Source organism: Calonectris borealis, chromosome Z (assembly GCF_964195595.1).
Source record: "Calonectris borealis chromosome Z, bCalBor7.hap1.2, whole genome shotgun sequence".
In the NCBI taxonomy this organism is placed as follows: domain Eukaryota; kingdom Metazoa; phylum Chordata; class Aves; order Procellariiformes; family Procellariidae; genus Calonectris; species Calonectris borealis.
Window position 1 is genome coordinate 17504606 of NC_134352.1, and position 18263 is coordinate 17522868.

Consider the following 18263-nt stretch of genomic DNA (forward strand, 5'->3'; position numbering starts at 1 on the left):
TACTGACAAAGCCATGTTGATAGCAATGGTGCACAAATGTGCGGCTTTTAAGAGTTTCTCTTGCAGTTGCGTTAGAAATTATGAACTTGCGGTATTTGTTTGTTGCTGTCTTAGGTCAGAGGCCCAGCCAGCTAATTAGCTGAGAGACTTAAATAGATATCCCCTTTTTTTTCAGCTAATCAGGCAGTCCAGGCACAAAGTTCAGAATTCCAGCTCCAACTTATCTAACTCAGTGAATTCATTGGAAAAATAAAAGAGTTTTAATTACTCCAGTTAATGGGTTTCACGTTAAATAGGTATAACTTTCAAGGTACTTCTGAAGAGCTGCTCACAAGATGATATGCAGAAGTAATTTCCTTAGGAAAAACAAAAGTTGAACAATAAATAAAGAGGAGTTACTTGCGTTAACAGTCACGTGTTATTCATTAAAAGAGAAGGGTAGCAGAAACCTATGACATAGTTTGCCCAACACGGCATTTAACTGCTGTAACCAAATGGTTGTAACACTGATGGGCATCATTTCACAGTACCTGCACGTAGTAAACTTCTGCCATTGTTAAGTCAGAGTTAGCTTTATCAATGGATTCTTTTTTTTCTTTTTTTTTTCTTTTTTGATTTGTTTGTTTTTGTAATTATTTGTTTTGCTTTTCAGAGCACTCTTTCCCAGTTTAGGAATGCGCTGTGCAGCTGGGGAGCGGGGTGAAATGTCACAGTCATCTTTCACCTGTGTGCTTTTGGCTCAATGTTTGTGATGGAGGGTTAGTCTTTTGAGCAAAGAACTGGCGGGTTGTGGGGGCGAGTCCTGCAATTGCAAACCTTCAACCATGGGTCATATGGCTCGGGTTTAAAAAAATATTCCACTTTTCCCAGAGAGCAGAAATCCAACACATCTTCAGCTTGCAACAACCATCTTCTCAGAGGAGCGAGTGGTAACGGTTGCAGAACACTGGCTTTCAAGGGCAACCTCTGCTTAATTGCTGTCCTCCCCCTCACCCACCCCACTCTGATTATGTACACGCATCGTTGGGCTTCATGGACGTGGAGAGCGGAGCAAAGGAAGGTTTGGGAGGTACGTCTGGCTTTAGCGAGGGCGTGCGTTTCAACCCTGACCTCGTCAGTGAGTTGTAGGTGGTGAGACTCGGCTGCCGAGATACAGTCACAGCCTGTGCCTGAGCAGCGTGGACTTGTATTGAGTCCACTCGCTGCGGGGCCGGTGGCGGGTTGTCGCCCCGGCCAAAGCTCTGATTGCGGGAGAGGTGGGACGAGTTAGAGGAGTTAGTGTTGTTTCTTTTGAGAGTCGACGTCTGGTGACTTCTCGTGAGTGAGTTTGTAGGGTAGCTTCTCTTGTAGTCCACGCTGTAAGCAGAAGAGTGCATCTCCAGCCGCTTGCCCAGGCCACTCTGCGACAGCGAGGCGCTCGGGGGCCCGAGAGAAGCTTCCCGCTGGGGTACTTTTGGTGGCATGCTGTCGAGATTTTCCACCAGGTTAACCCCATGGCTGGGGCTTTTGCTACTGAGATGGTCCTTGATAGTTTTGTACTCAAGGGTGGCATTCTGGTCCTCCCCAGACATCTGAGCCCCATCGCTCATTTTTGGCTGGTCAACGTACTCGTGCTGGTAGCCTTGCTGGGCTATGGGCAGGACCACAACACTGGGAATGTGGCTAGGAGAAGCCCTGAGCGGCAGGTCGGTTGGGATCACAGGCGAGGCCATCGGGGGGATATCTTTTGTGCAGGCATTGATGAGGTTCTGGTTTCTCTCCCATTCCCTGCTGCCACGGCTGGGTTTTCTCTTCTGTTGCAGGGTTGGGGTGGACTCAGGGGTTGGCAGGGCGGCCAGGTCCAGATGGTGCTGGTCAGCTTTGATTAGCATCTTGGCAGTGCTGCCTGGGGTAGCCAGCTTGCCATTGTGCATTAGAGGCGTGAGGATAGCTTCAGGCTTTGGCTCCTTGGACTGAGCATCCCCAAAGAGGCCACTGAGCTTGGTAACGCTGCTCATGGAGCCACGGCGGGAGTGGGTCAGCTCCTTCTCCTTCCTCTGCACAACAGCCACGTCTCTGCGGCGATGGTCGCAGATGCAGTACACTATGATTCCCGAAAAGACGGCCCCCATGACAAAAGCAAGAATGACAGCAATGGCCAACAGGGTGACCGGCACCAGCTGATCATGACCCTTCAGGTAACTCTCACGAATCACTCCTGCAATAAACAGCATAGAGTGGTTAAACAAACTAACGACAGGGAAAAGCTACTTATCATTAACTACTTTGTTCAAAGGCACGCCCTAGGAGGTTTGTTTGTGTTTTGCAAGGTGATTTTTCATCAACTTGCTCAAATTTGGAGACATACTGTACCTGCCAGTTACATCTTGTTATTTGCAGCCTTGGGCTGTCAGTACAGCTTTCAGATCTGGAGTTGAAGACCACAAAGTTCAGGAGGGGAGAGAGAATTTACTTGCAGGGCAGGTGCAATCGGTTTGAAATCCTGGCCCTGGGCAGCTCACGCTGACTTCAGCAGGTCAGGGCTATTATTTCTCCTCCTCTGACATAGTGCTTATTCCTCCCCTCCCTCCATCCGACCTCTCCTCAGCTAATACCGTCTTATTTTTACTAGCGTAAACCATTCACATTGAAAAACCTGTAAAAGGAAAAGAGGAGACAGAAGCTCTGCAAATACCAGAGAAGTGCATCCCACATTGTTTAAGGCTTCTTTCTCTGCTCGTCATTCTGTTATCTCTGTCATGTGTTTTAAAAGTCAGTGTCACATGCCTGAGCTTCAGGAGGATGCTTAAATAACTATGAAAGATAGAGCACAGTGTTGAAATCTATTGAGCCTGCTAGATGCCCTGCTATTTTAATTTTAAAAGCTCTCTCCTATTCTGAACACATGAATAGGTCGACCTCTGTGCTGAAGCCTATGTTTTCTCAGCTGAAAGCCCTGACTCTGAGGGCCTCATCTTGTGGACAAAGATCATTGTCAAATCTTACTTGCCCCCCAAGCGAGGGCCCGCTGTCAGAGAAGGCATCTTTGGCAGAGTGCGCCTTCTCCATCTGAAGTCCCTAATAACCATTAATCAATACCCTGAATTTCTGAAGAAAGTCGTTTTTTCTGACATAGTTGGGCACCAAGCCAGCAGCACTAATGCAACACAAGCACAGAGCCTCTAGTTCGCTTTTTTTCATTTCTGGTTTTGTTCTTAGTGCTTAACAAGGAGCAGCCACAGCCTGACAAGGAGCTGAAGGAACGTCTCTCCCACCTCTTTCTCCAGAGAGGGTCCAAGTGCCAGGGCATTAAAAACTCCACATACTCTTAAGAAAATGTAATCCTTGTCCTTATTACAGGAGAGACAACATGACAGGAAATGTACCTTTAAGGCTCTCCTGAGATGTCGTGAAGATACAAAACTTTCATGTTGTAAATCAACTCCTTCTAGAATAATGTCTCTTCATGCATACGGCAGACAAGGTATTAGTGGCCCAGAATTAGAAGCAAATGCAAAATACTCTCAGCAAACTCCTCAGCATTGAAAAATTGCCACTATTGCACAGAAACATTTGATAAGTATTCTGGCTAGGTATAGTATTGCTTCTATAGCATATATTTTTTGTCCCCATTTGACTGCAGCATTTAGGTGGACAAGGGATATTTGCTTACAAGATAGGAACTTTATATTTAAACTCAAAACAGCTCTTCAAATCATAAGCCCCTGCATGTGACATCACAGCTGGTGCCACAGAAATTATTGTTCTATGACAAATAGAGGATTATGATTTCACTAGGAGAATAAATAGCAAAAGCAGATGATCGCTTAAGAAAATAAGATCCTGCATTCATATAAATGTCTTAATAGTAAAAAAGTAAGGGGAGGAAAGTAAATCTCAGAAAGCAATATATAATTAGAAACAATCTTCAAATTAAGTGTTTCTAAGAGAACCTTCTTTTAAAGCCTAGCAGCTTTTTAAGAGGCAGATTTTTCTATTCTTTGTCATCAGCACTTAACAAGAGGTGGTAGAACCTACCCCTGTAATTTAAATCCACATACAAAACTGCTGTGTATAGACCAGAAGCACAGTCTAGTGATTATGGCATGGTCAGCAGTAACTACATTTCACTGCAAAGGTGTTGGGTCTTCTGTGGACCTTACACCTGCTGATATTTACTATGCTAGACTCTGCAGCCTTCTGAGACCAATTTTATTTACACTTGTAAAACTGTCTGCGGTCATTAACTGAAGAATCAGAAATAGAGAGTCTTAAATGGGTGGGAAGGATGGTCAGGGAAGTGTTAAATCTTATCCAGAAATGCATTGCTGAGTGTGAAGTTAGGAAAATCGTCAACTTTAGAAGCCTAATTTCACGGACACCTTCCATGCACAAACTTCTCAGCGATATGCCCCTTTGAGCACTTAAAAATCCAATGTTTTTTGCATAAAAAGACTCAAAATCCCTGCTCAGTGCCTACCTAAGGGTGTAAACACCTACAAAGTCAGCATGGGTTCATGAAGGGAAAGTCATGCCTTACTAACTTAGTATCATTTTATGTATAGACTGGGGGACCAGAAGCTGGAGTGCAGGCCTGCAGAAAGGGATCTGGTGGTTTTGGTTGATGGTAAGCTCAATACGAGTCAACAATGTGCCTGGTGGCCAAAAGAGCCAACCGTACAAAAGTATTAGAATGTGTCCAAAAGAGGGCAACAAAGATGGCGAAAACACCAGGGCATGACTGATGAAGAGCAGCTGAAGATACTTGGTTTGTTCAGCTTAGAGGACACCTCACTGTTATCTAAAAGTTCCTCACGATGGGGAGTGGAGAGGGAAGTGCTGATCTCTCTCTCAGGTGTCCGGTGACAGGATGCGAGGGAACGGCTCAAAGCTCACGTCCATGCCTACGTGGCTAGCTAAGTGAGGTTGTTCTCCACCCTCAGCCTTCTGCTTTAGGCTAAGTCCTACTCTGAGAATGATAGGCTTAAGCACAAACCTGCATCACTGCATACAAAAGCAACATGGAATCTTCAGTTTTACATTACCAACGGATATTGAATCATTCAACTCACGTTACAAAATTACCACACAGTTCAGACTGAGTGACCATGTGTTCTAAAGGGGCAGCTGAAACCATGTTGCTCACGCTGCAGGTGTTTTATCAGCAGAAATTTTATGAGGATCTTAAAACAGCCTGATTCCAGCCAGTTCCTCTTGAGCTCAAACCTTCTTGATGTTTACTATGTTTTCTATACTCAACTTAAAAGATATTTAACGTTAGTGGCTTTGCTCTAGGCATGTGGATCTTCTCTGAGCACAATGTCAGGTTAATGATATAATTTATTTTTTATCATGGATCACATCCATGTGTCTTTAGTTATGTAAGAATTCCAACAACTTTAACTTAAATGAAATAAGATGGGCAAGATCTGACCTGCATTAATGTTTATGAAATAGATACAATTAAGTAATGAAAAAGTATGAGGAACGTTCAGCATCCTACTGCCATGACCACAGTGGGGGAGAATCTAATATGAAATAGGCTGATAATTGCAGTCGTCGTCAATCAACATCTCAAACCCCTAGCATCAGTAATAACTGCCTTCACAGACTAGGATGAATAAGCAAGTGTGTGATCCCAACTATGTCCCCAAAACAAGCCTGTTTGAAAGCAAACAGACAGGACAGTGTTTGTGCCCCTTTACAGACTGCATTGTGTGCGCTTTTACCTATCCTGCAGTTCTTAAAGAACACCACAGTCCCCAAGCCCAGTCCAGCATCATGCATTAGCACTCATTATTCAAAGAATTAAAATAAATGGAGAAAATAATCAGAAAAATGTAAGGCCTACATTTTTGAAACTCAAGTAAAGCATTTGGGCTCCCAGCTTTGAGGAAATATCTGCTATTGAAAAGTCTTATAGCTATATATTAACTGACATCCTTCTAAGACATTTTGTACTGGAAAACTGACTGGGCTGGCTGCATAAAATGCTATGGAACCAGACAAAATATGGTAGATAAAAATATCACTAAATTATTTTTATCTTATATTTAATAACAAAGCAATTATTCTAAATTAAGTACTTTTACTTTTAAAATATTATGTCTAGCACTTTTCCTGTTTGCAATATGTTCTTTCCAAATGTGAAAATACATTGCTTATTTAATTTTATGTGGTCTGAACTGCTCATCCATACTCCTGACTGTTTTCTGTAGTACATGGAGACATATCACCATGGATAATAACCAGCTGTTCTTTGCTGGGATATTGTTGACAGAATTACCTGTATTAACATTATGCTTGGGAGGGGTCTGGTGGTAAAAATAGTAGTAAAACTGAAAAAGCTTCAAAGACGTAGACAAGGTTAAATATTTGCACCCTCAAGGATCAGACCTTACATGTCGCTAATGCCACAAACATGCTGACACTTATCTATCTCCCTGAAGTCTTCCAGTTATGTCAAGCTCTGTCCCTTGCAAATCAGAACTGGGCTTATGACTTCAGGGTCTTCCCACATATGATGTACTATTATTTCTGGCTACTAAAAGAGCCAGGCTGGTCACCTGATATCCTTCACTTTTCATGGCCATTCTGATTCCCATAGACAACCTGATCCTTCCTCCTCCACTAACTTTCTGTAATTTCATCCTATGTCCTTTTGTCTGCATCTCCTAACATCACCATTCATTTTCTCAGTCAGTGTGCCCTGTACTGTAACAATCTGGAACATGCAAAATCACCTCTTCTTACTCATCTAATGAGAGAGAATACCTGATATGGTATTGTATTATTCTGCTATACATAATTCATTCTTTCTTCCAGGAGAGCTTGTAGTAAGGTACACAGTGTTGGCTGGCTAGTTGGTTAAGAAGACATTTAGGAAGAAGTTTCCAAGCCTTCAAAGTGTTTCAAATCTGAAATGAGCTAGTGCTTGGATAAATCACATGAGTAGAGTATTGATCTAGCTTGTTGACCAAAGGTAGTTGGGGAAAAAGCAAGGAGACGTTAAATTTTATGTCAATAATACATATACTTTTTCTAAAGTTCTGGAAAAGGTGAGAAGCAGACTTGTTGAATGTCTCTGGGTGAAAATAAGAGAGAAAAGAAAAGACCAGAGGTGATACAATGATATAGATCTACTGTACAATAGGTCATCATAAGCAGAAAGAAGATGAGGCTGCTTCTTTTCACCAATTAACAAAAGTATTCAGGGGTTAGGACTGTACCTCTATATCTGCTAAAAAACAAGTTAAAGCAAGATGTGCAGAGTGTTGAAAGTATAAAAATGCTGATGAAGCTATTCTGGGCATGTTCTGCTCCTTCTAATTCTAACAGGAAAGAACTTCCGAGGGCAGAAATGTAATTAGGATGAAATAATCACAAAGGTATAGAGTTCATCATTCTAAAGAATACCTGGCATGAGCATAGCTGAATAAGAATAATGAATATTAGTACAACAAACTTCAATAAAAGAGGACAGGTAAGGAAAGACACGGAGACTGAAGCATTTACTCCTTCTTCTGCTCTGCTTTTCAGCAAAAACCCCGACTCTGATCTGTGATCAGAAATGTAAAAACGTCAGGGAATAAATGTCGACCAGAACAGAGAGAAGAGGTAAAAATATTTAGATAATGTAGATGTTTTCAAGTTGCCTAAAGGAGTTTGTCCCTGACTGCTTAAGGAGCTAGCCAAAGCAATTTCTAGACACTGTGCAGTACCTTGGAGAACGCTGGAGGAAGTATGAGCATCAAGAGCTCTGGAAAAGGACAAGCATATTACCTGCCTTTGAGATGAGCCAAAGGGAGGACCTAGCAAACGACAGACCTGCCAGTCCAATTTTTAGAATGGGAATGACACTACAACAAGTGATTAAACAATCAATTTTATGAGCATGCAAAGGATGATAAAGTAATTATAAAAAAAAAAAGGTCAAAGCAAATTTGCGAAGAATAAATTACATTAAACCAGACAAACTTCCTTTTTTGACAGGATAAATGGCTTACTTTTTATGGGGAAACATTAAGTATGATACCTTTTGACTTCTGCAAAGTCTTTGACTTAATTTCTCAAAAGCAAATGAAAGTGAGCTAAAACCTGCTGAAAAGCTGCAGTTGAAAAGTGTTGATCAAAGGTCTACCTGGAAAGAGATCTGAAGTAAGGTGTCTGTCTCAGGAGAACAGCAATTAACAGGCATCTGCAGAAAGGAGACCTCAACTCCACAGGCCCAGCAAAAGAGCTGTGTCCTTTTAGCATGTACAGTATAAAAAGAAAGATCCCACGATAAAGCCTAAATTTCTTTGTCTTATCTGTGATCAGGGACAGGGATGGCAGAACATGAAGAAGAGCCTTACAGTCACATTCCTCTAGGTCTAGGTTCTGGCGTAGGCTTCGCAGTGAGTACAAACTGAAATTCCAGCTTGTAACCCTCACAATTGCTTGATGAATGAAGACAAACAACAAACTACTTCCCAGTTTGAATAGCTTAATGTGAGGCTGTTTTAGTGATACAATAGTCTGGACGCTGCCTTCTTTCACAACCAAGCTGAAGTCAGTGAGAATAACAAGAGCAGGGCAGAGAGCAATACCTGGTCCCATAACTACAAGTACCTGTGTGTGAATAACCTAGTTACCTGTCACCAAAAATAACGCTTTCAGTTCGAGCACTACAGTTAGTTGTAGTGTGGACACAAAGACACCTCTGTCCCACAAATGATGTACGGCTGTGAGAGGTGTACCCCTGACCACATGCCATGTCCACCAAGAAGGCTCTGTGATCACCTCTGCAAGGAGCTGTCATTGTTTAGCTTTCCAAAGTTGCCTGCAACAGATGCTAAAGTAATAGCCGAAAATGGTGGCACACACAAAACTGAAACACAGAGGTGGAAAATGAATGATGTTTTGGCAGGAAAGTGGGGGAATAACTATGAGGGAATAAGGTAATATTTACGTCTAGACCACACATTAACAGCAGTCAGGGAGTGAGTGTCGTTGCTGTCTTAAACTTCACCTCTCTAGCTAAATGGGAATGAGCCCACTTCCACCTCCAACACCTACAAAATCACCTGAGACTTTCCACAGAACAAGTCATTGTTCCAGAAAGGCACCATGATTTCTTGACTGTTGTATTTAAGGGGAAAACCGTGCAGTTAATTTCATTCTTCAGTGCAAGCTTCTCTGTCTGATGTACGTCTCCCTCTGCTCAGACTTGCAAGAAACGCTGGTATAGACTGATTATGAATGGAGGTTTTATGGGCTTCGGAATATCTTTTTTAAATACCACTGAATAGGTTTTCAACATGTGTCTCCAGGTGTTAGAACTGTGTTTACAGGCAGTCTCATGCTGCTAAAAGACTATTTCAGCCTGGAAAATCCCTGCAGGTATTAACAAGCTTTCTTCTTCCTTTTTAACCAGCAACAGGAATAAAAAAAATTCAGATGTATCTAGACTGGACACCCCAATTTAAAGTGATAGCAAATTCAGGAATGACCAGAGTCCACCATGCATTTCTGAGATCTTATCTCATTGTTTTCCTTGACGAATAATTTCAAGGTTTGACATAAAAAAGCCACATTATAATCTCAATGATTTGATGTTCGCCACTTTATTGGAACTGCTTTGTTGAAAACAGTAAGTAAGCTTTTTCCTTCATCTTCCTTCTGGCTGCAAGGACTTGTTCTGCTGACTCAGTGCAATTCTACCCCGTATTCATTTTTCTGGACTCTCGGTGTCACCAGCTGGAAAAAAACAGCTCAAACATTCATAGTTAAAGCTGCTGGCAAATGCTTTTTTTCCCTCCCCTCGCAGTAAAGCTGTATTGTTGATTTGTAAAGGTCTGCAACTGTAAGTTTTGCATGACTGTGCTGAGAAGAGCACTCCATCTCCCCCCAGATTCTGCCCTACGGCTCTCAAAGCCAGTTGCCCAAGCTAGCAGTCGAAGACATCCAGCAAACGAAAAGAGGATGCATGCGCTTGGAGAGAAGAATGAGTTTGGTAAAGAAAAAAACCTTCAGTTACAAGAGGCCTGGGGATCATTAGCGGTATGAGGAGAAATCGTACTTCAAAACTATGAAAAGAAAATCAATATATAACGTGCCTGAAGTAACATGTAACAAAGCCTTGAAAAGGATCTAAACAATCAAATCAGCCATAGTGGCCTCTGTCAGTGGCCCTTAATCAGACCTATTTCAGAAGCAATCCCTCCAGGAAAGGTTCATCTAATGATCTCTAAGGGTGGTTTTATTTCTCCTTTCAAATAGTCCAAATTATATCACTTCTCTCCACTTTTGATGCATGACTGTCGACGTGAGTCTCTATAGAAAAAAGATGGTTGTAACTTACTAAAAGAGGGGAGATCAACAGGTGGCTTTGCTCTCAATGGAAGGATGGAGAATTTTCATTCTTGTATTTTTTTTAAGCTGGATAAATTAAGCAAGAATGGTGAGAGAAATGACTCTGCCATGTCCATATGAGATAACCTGTGAGTCTTGAAGCAACATTTTCAGAACGGATTTCAATTACCTGTTTTTAGTTCAATTATGAGCCTGCAATCCGATTTTTCTGCATGCCACAGTAGCCATACAAAACCTACACCATGACCACACTTGTGAGTTTTGAGAAATTAGAAAGGGATTGCTATAGATGGAAATTACAAGATTTGAACCAGCAAATTCATGCTCAGACAACTCCCACCCCCACTGAAACAAAGGGGAAGCAGACCTGAAAAGGACTGGAATAGCAAGTTCTTAGAGCTTTTTTAAATGTGTCACTTCTAAGCAGTATCTCTGTAAATAAACCAGTTTATTAAGTTTGCAGGTATGGGAGAAGATTTGAGATACACAACCTCCTGGATCTGTAATATAATGATGAATGTCATTACAGTCCTGAAGCCAGCCCAATTTTATTTGTCCCAGTGGCTAGGCTCAAGGCCAGCTCTTGCTCTAGAAAATGCTTGACCTTTCTCTCACTGGCAGGTGGCATACAGTGGCTGATTATTTTGCACTTTCCTGATTTTCAGTACTTTCCTTCACCTCTCATCCTTTCCCAGTGAGCAATGATAATTTTAGATGCCTCTGTGTGATAGGGAATAAGCAGACGTAGCAGGTCCTTCAAAAAAGTAAAACACAGGCATTCATGGTAGTTAAAACAAGTTGTATAAAATCCAAATGTCAAGGAAAATTAATTCTTCTGTAGCTTGTCTCAGCAGAGGCAAACTTTATGCTGCTTTGCCTCTTAAAACACACGTTTCCTTTAAAGTCTGCTGCGTTTCCTCTAATGACGTAAAAAAAGCTCAGTGCACATTCTGGGACCTTTCTACTATGCCTGGGATGAGCTTAAACATATCCAGCTGCTCTTTATTAGTTTACTTCAGGGGATCTTTCACAGCTGGGTTAAACCAGATTTACATATATTTGGCTGAATATGAATCATAGAATCATAGAATGGTTTGGGTTGGAAAGACTTTAAAAATCAGCTAGTTCCAAACCCCCCTGCTATGGACAGGGACACCTTCCACTAGACCAGGTTGCTCAAAGCCCCATCCAACCTGGCGTTGAACACTTCCAGAGATGGGGCATCCACAACTTCTCTGGGCAACCTGTTCCAGTGCTTCACCATCCTCATAGTGAAGAATTTCCTCCCTATATCTAATCTAAATCTACCCTCTTTCAGTTTAAAGCTGTTACCCCTTGTCCTATCACTACATACCCTTGTAAAAAGTCCCTCTCCAGCTTTGTTATAAGCCCCCTTTAAGTACCAAAAGGCTGCTATAAGGTCTTCCTGGAGCCTTCTCCAGGCTGAACGACCCCCAACTCTCTCATCCTGTCTTCGTAGGAGAGATGTTCCATCCCCCTGATCATTTTTGTGGCCCTCCTCTGGACCCGCTCCAACAGGTCCATGTCTTTCTTGTACTGGGGACCCCAGAGCTGGCCACTGCAGGTGGGGTCTCACCAGAGCAGAGTAGAGGGGCAGAATCACCTCCCTCGACCTGCTGGCCACGCTTCTTTTGATGCAGCCCAGGATACGGATGGTCTTCTGGGCTGCAAGTGCACGTTTCTGGATCATGTTGAGCTTCTTGTCAACCAATACCCCCAAGTCCTATTCAGCAGGGCTGTTCTCAATCCGTTCTCCACCCAGATTGATTTCAGGGCTCCAGAGAAGTTGTTTTAGCCTGCAAAGTGAATCTCTCATCTTCACAGTTCCCATTTCACTGCATGGAGCTCCTCTGGTGGCACACAACAAATGCTGTATTTTTATTTTTTTTCCTGCTGTGGGCATTATGCATTCTGGGCAGCCCAGTGCCTTTCTGGAAGCAGTTTTTATGAACAGTGTCAAGGAAAGAGAAGCTGTCACTGAGAAATTCTGTGGCTTTTCCTCTCCTTTTTTACAGCCTGTTTTGAACTATGGCCTTTCTGCACAACAGGGAAAAGTGAAGTTTGCTGAATGTCAACATAAGCAGCTCTGCTTAGCAGGCTGAAGCTCAAAGCAGCCTTATGGAAGAACTGGGGTTAAATTTCAAACACTGCATACGACCTAAAAGCAAAAATCGTTTCCTCATCAGCTCTGATCTTCTTTAAAGACACAAAAATGGAAATGCTAGTTTTGAGCTACTAGTGTGACTGAACACATTACAGCTGAACTAACAAAGGAGCCATCTATTAAACATGCAAGACATTTAAATAATAAGACTGTACCCTATATATCCTGTTCCATCAGGTCCCTGGAAATGATTATTAAACTGTTGAACAACTATGTGACCAAGCCAACGTTTACTCATGCACACAGACTGTATTTCTTAGGGATAGTCCTCCTGCCCACAGCTGGGTTGCTGGTGCACGTTAGGAACATGGCTGGACCCCACGTTAGGTCTGCTCTTACACAGAGAGAGGATGAAACCTCTTCTGTCATTAAAATGCCAGCACTGTATATTTTGTGACAGAAAGCAAACTCTGTGGATTAACTCTTCATTTTTCCCACATTCATGAACACTGCAGGTGTAGTCAAAAGACCTGGACTTAAGAATTAAAACATGCCCCCAGTGATCAGTAGAAGAAGCATCTTCTAGAAATATTTGCAGGGCTGGTGCTGTAGGCAAAAAATAGCTTATTCACGTCTGATGTTAGGTTTATCATTTCCTCCGTATGGCGGTCCCATAGCCTCATCTGCCTTTGAATACATTAAGTGACTGAGGAATTATGATGAGTTTGAAACACTGGCCATAACAGTCAGCAAGACTAATTTTACTGCTAGTTCTTTTTCTGTATCTCATACTCTTCCAATATAAATATCAGAAGCCTTCTTTCCTCTCACTTACATTCAGTTGAATCCACAGTATCTCCAGTAAAGCAAGCAGGGTTACTCCAGCCACATCCTGAGGTAAAAAACAGCATTTCCCTGATGGACTTCTTGTCCTGCTGCTATCATCTCTCTCTCACTTATTTCATTTTCTATCTCCAGTGTGGCTTCCTTCATACATTTTTCTCTCTGTCAAATTTATAGTTATTTTTTGACCTACTTAGTTATTTAGTTATTTTTTGACCTACTTTTTTATCACCTCCCCACCTTGCAGGCACAGCATGTACATTTACACTTTGATGCCATAACTTTGTTGATGTTTCCTGTCTGTGCATTTTTTAATGTGCTCAGTGACTACTCCAGCCAGTCTGCTTCCCTGGATGAGGTGAACCTGTAGCTTCATCTCAGAGGACATACTTTAGCAAGCAGGTACCTGACCCAGCTCCAAGAAAGCTGCCCTGGGGCCAGCAGCAACCTATCCACAGCAGTGTGTGCAAACCAGTGTCTTCTCCAACATACATTTAAAGCCCATCCAGACACCCTCTTGACTGTCCAGCAACAGGCCAGGCAGACGTACCTGTATATTTGCTTTATCACACATCTCACAAGCAGCAGTGTTTCTGTAATACAACTCTCCCAGCCTTCTACTCAGTTCTGGTACTGGATCAAATCTCCATTTTCTGGATTTACTGTAGTGTTTGTTCAGTTTCTGCTCATGCTCTTTCTTTAAGCCAATACTTTCCACTGCTGCAAGCAAACCAGGCAGCTTGCACAGCAATCAACATGAAGGTAGGTGCTATAACAAGGAACGTGACTGGCTTTTTTCATATCTGTAGACTAGTTCTTAAGATACGTTTACAGATCTACAGATACACAAATTTCCATGTGAGAGGTTAAAACCTTATTTTTTTCCTAGCATTGGGACCCTAACAAATTTTATCATAATCTCTTTTCTCTCAGTAATATAAATTTATTTTCTTTTCTCCTTTCTAAACACAGTGAGACCAAACCTTTCAGGGAAGCACAGCTGATGTTATCAAGTTGTCTTGCCATGAGCAAGTAGAGAGAAACTGTATTGTCTTTCCAGGTCTTCATGCTGGGTATGTGAAAGTACCCACTGATTTGATATTAGTAATCTAGTCCAATGAGTGAGAATGGTACTCTGAGATATACAAATCCCCCTGGGTATGGAAAATTAATTGGTCTTACTGGATGAATGCCTCAGGTCATTGCCTGTAGCTTGGTCATATTTAGACAAAAAGCATATAAAGTGCTGCAGGACTGTAAGACCTCTTTAAGACACTGAATAGAGACTAGTGTTTTGTAGCCATAAAGCTGAACGCTATCTGCAAAAAAAGAGCAGTGCTCTTTATGTTCTTTATTATGAGCTGTGATTGCCCAAACCTCTGGGCAGGCTCTGTGGTGAATGCAAGAGGTTCTGTGGGGCGAGCAGGCAGAAGAAGGGACAGAGGGCACTCCTGCTCTGTGCCCTCCTTTGAGAGCCTCTGATTGGGACTCATTCAGCAACGAATACACATGGAGGATTGTTGAACAGTTTGATGGGAGCTATAAGCTGGTGGCAGGAATTAAGTTTCTCCAGTGCTGACCACAAGCTCAAAGAAACTACCAATGGCCTTTTCTGCACCACATGACAAGACCACTTCTGTTAGCTTCTTTAAAAACAAGCGGTACTCAGTGTTTACCCGGCATTATGGCTTCTGTCTCACTCACCCTGCTTACTTCCAAACAGGAATTCAGTATAGTTTTCTGATTTAAAGTATAAGGAAACACCTGGAAAATACATGCTTCTCAAAAGAGTTTTGGAATTATTTTAATGAAGGCTTTGGTCTGCTGCTGTTCAGGAGGTGTTTCTGTGCACGCTTAAATTCCCTGTCTGTGCTGATACTGTTTGTGTTTAGTAATTGCAGATCTTTCAGGCTCTCCAAAAAACCCCCTCTGTTTCTTTCTACAAGAACATGATAGTGAATAACAGTAGCTTTGTAGGGCTTTAAAAATGTGCCTGCTTCCCCCAGTTTTTTTTAACAGCTGTTCTTTTATTTTCTATCACAATTGTGGGTAAGATGGAATGGAGCATGAACAAGATGGCATATTATTGACAGCATGCAGCTGGTGTTATTTTCCAATTAAAAAAATCCTTGTTGGGCATATGAAAGAACTGTCTAGTTTATGCCCAGTTGTGACAATGCTATCAAGCTGCACCTTCATCTGAGATTTTATTTCACAGAAGATAGCAATCTTTGGTTGCTGGTGGGAGAACTACAGTTTAATATCCAGGGCTAACCACTTTGGTAGACGTGGGAGGCTGGAACTGGTCTGGAGGTTACCCATTGGGACTCACTATTTCAGAATATTACAGGTATTCTTCCTAGCCAACACAAAGTTGGTGATGAATGTGCTGTTAGCCATTTCCAAATGTTTGCTGTATTGTACAGCTGTGGCAGAAATGACTCTTAATGCTTCCTGAGCAACTTCTCTATAAACTGCCCTAAGCTCTTCTAATGCCAATGGAGCTGTTAAAATCTACTTTAGCAGGGACTCTGACTTATTCTGATCTGCTGGGGCAGGGAGAGCTGTCAGGCTATCAGCTGGTGGTTAAAGTGCTTATCAGTCACAGCACCAATGCTCAATGTACGTGGAGTTGTCTGTGTATTTAGTTGTCTAACTGTGACAAGTCTCTTCTGGGTATGAGGAACTGAGATTTTTTCAAAAAATTACAGCTTGGCCAATGAAGCTCTTTTTTCCCTCACAGGGATGTCAGGATGCACATTTTTGATATAACGGTAAATTTGCACTATCTGCTTCAAAACTTCTCAATAAAATGCCCTTAAGACTCTTTTTTGTAATATGAGAATAACAACGTATTTTTTGCTATCCTCCTTCTCAGCTACTGGCACAGAAAATCTTAGAACACATGATTAAAATCTAGCAAAAGTCATAGCAACAGTAATCGGATACCAGAGACTATAGTGTCTCACTGAATGACTATTAAAGAGCTTGAAGTAACACCTGTCTAAACACCTGACTAAACTAAGGATATTCATAGGAATGACTACTTTCCAAATGTGATGACATTTGTTATCTGTATTTAATGTTCAATAAAATTAATATGGCAAAATCTAAATTATGCCCTCTCCAGGTTTTTCTTTTTTTAATTAACTGCATGCTGTTAATCTGTAAGCACCAGCTCATCCTGCTCACCAGCTCGCCTTTTTTACAGTCTTAAAGAAAACTAAGAAAAAAAGGAAGAGAGTCAGTCAGGATCCTTCCTACATACTGAAAGGGATGTTGATACCATTCACTAAAAGGTTATCTATATGAGAAGAATGTAGGTGGTGTTTTGTACAGAGGCATGTAATTAAACAGTTCGGTCTACAGATCATATTAAAAGTGCTCTGCACCAGGATTGTCAATGTTTAGGTCGTTGTAAAATTACTACAGGCCATTTTACCTATTAATTAATACAATTATTGAAACTAGGCACACACTATATGAGAAAAATGAATTATTCAAATACCTTTAACAGCATATTGACATTTTAATTGTACACTGGCATTAACTAACACCAAAAGGTACTTTAAGTGTCTTTCAGCTACTAGATTTTCTGCTCTTAAATCCCTTCAAATTTCAAAGCAGTTGCAGAAATCTCTTATTTAAACAGCTAGGTTGCCCTCCCAATTCGGCATCTTTGTGTGGCACAACGTCTCCCTATATTCAATATAAACACCACAGAAATGAAACTTGCTGTTACTTAACATCCTGTCCGCCAATTATGCTTTGCTATTTCCAGATAGAGCAGTGGCCCTGTGGGGCCAGCATACCCTACAGCGAATTCCCAGCTCTTGATAAATATGTCAGTGCTACAAGGGTCAAACAAGAGCACGAGGCAGTCTGTGTTCCTCCACCGAGCTGTCCTCACCGGGTGACTGTGGATGAATGCAGCTGGGGATCTAGTCCATCACACAATAGCTCTAATGCCCTGAACCCTGAGCAGCTGCCTTGACAAATTAGACGTGGCCTCTTTTATTGAAAAAGCAGATCAAGGTCCTGGGGCAATGACAGTTTTTCCCTGTTTTAGTAAGACAGGCTTCTACTACTCATTGCAGCCTGGAAATGGGTAGCCTGACTTTAAATCTATGCAGGGGGACAATTACAGGTCAAGGACACCTGCTGTTTCCTGCAGCCACAGTTGACATTTGATGAGCTCTATTTTAAACTTCACCCTTCTTTTATTTGTGGGAGCCAGTAATTTGGGGACATTTAGAAACAAAAGCTCTGTTGATGATTTTCATAACCACGAGTTGCACATCAACACAATCTCTTCTACTACCAATGATGTCTTTTTTTTGGCTACTAAATAGCCTGGTTCTAATCTTGCTACTCATGTTTCCACTTCTGCTAGTTAAATCTGAAATCCGTACTGTTAGCGAAACATAGAAACATTTTGATTTCGGAAAATTTTAATTTAGTGCCAGTGTCAAGGTATAGGCATTTCTTTAGGTATGGCACAGGCAGTTGGTGTATGTTGGAATATACGCCCTCCATTATTTTGATTTCCTCATGCTTGCCTATCTTTTGCAGTGAAAACTGTTCCTCTCCTTACACTTTCAGAAGGTTACTATAGAAAATCCGTGACTAAATGAGTTGGGGCTTTTTATGTAAGGTTTGAAATGAAGATTTAGTCACACATTAAATCACTGCCCTGTATTCTATTACAATCCCCATTTTTTATTAAAATTGGCTTAAGGATGTGGCCCTGCCCAGGGACTGTTTCTGTCATCTTTTCTGCATGCTTTGTCTCCTCTCTGTCTCTTTGCTCTTGTTCTCAGCACGATGAAAACAAGTTTGAAGAAAGTCTGTTGTCAGAAACATCCTTCCAGCATTCTTCTTTCATCAATTTTATATACAATTTCCATTTTATTAATTAGCATCTAGTTTTCTACTGCCACTGTTTGAACTTGAGGATGAAATC

At 41.7% G+C, this 18263-nt stretch overlaps 1 protein-coding gene across 3 annotated transcripts in view; it reads right to left on the reverse strand.

The window, feature by feature from the left end:
• Positions 1-649: 649 nt before the first annotated feature.
• The window catches only part of SEMA6A (semaphorin 6A), a 115620-nt gene continuing 98006 nt past the window's right edge, over positions 650-18263 (reverse strand). For all 3 annotated transcript variants that reach the window (XM_075136352.1, XM_075136351.1, XM_075136350.1), the window contains one exon: positions 650-2197. In XM_075136352.1, the coding sequence (XP_074992453.1) occupies positions 1008-2197 (1190 nt within the window). In that variant the 3' untranslated portion in view covers positions 650-1007. The remainder of the gene's footprint in view (positions 2198-18263) is intronic.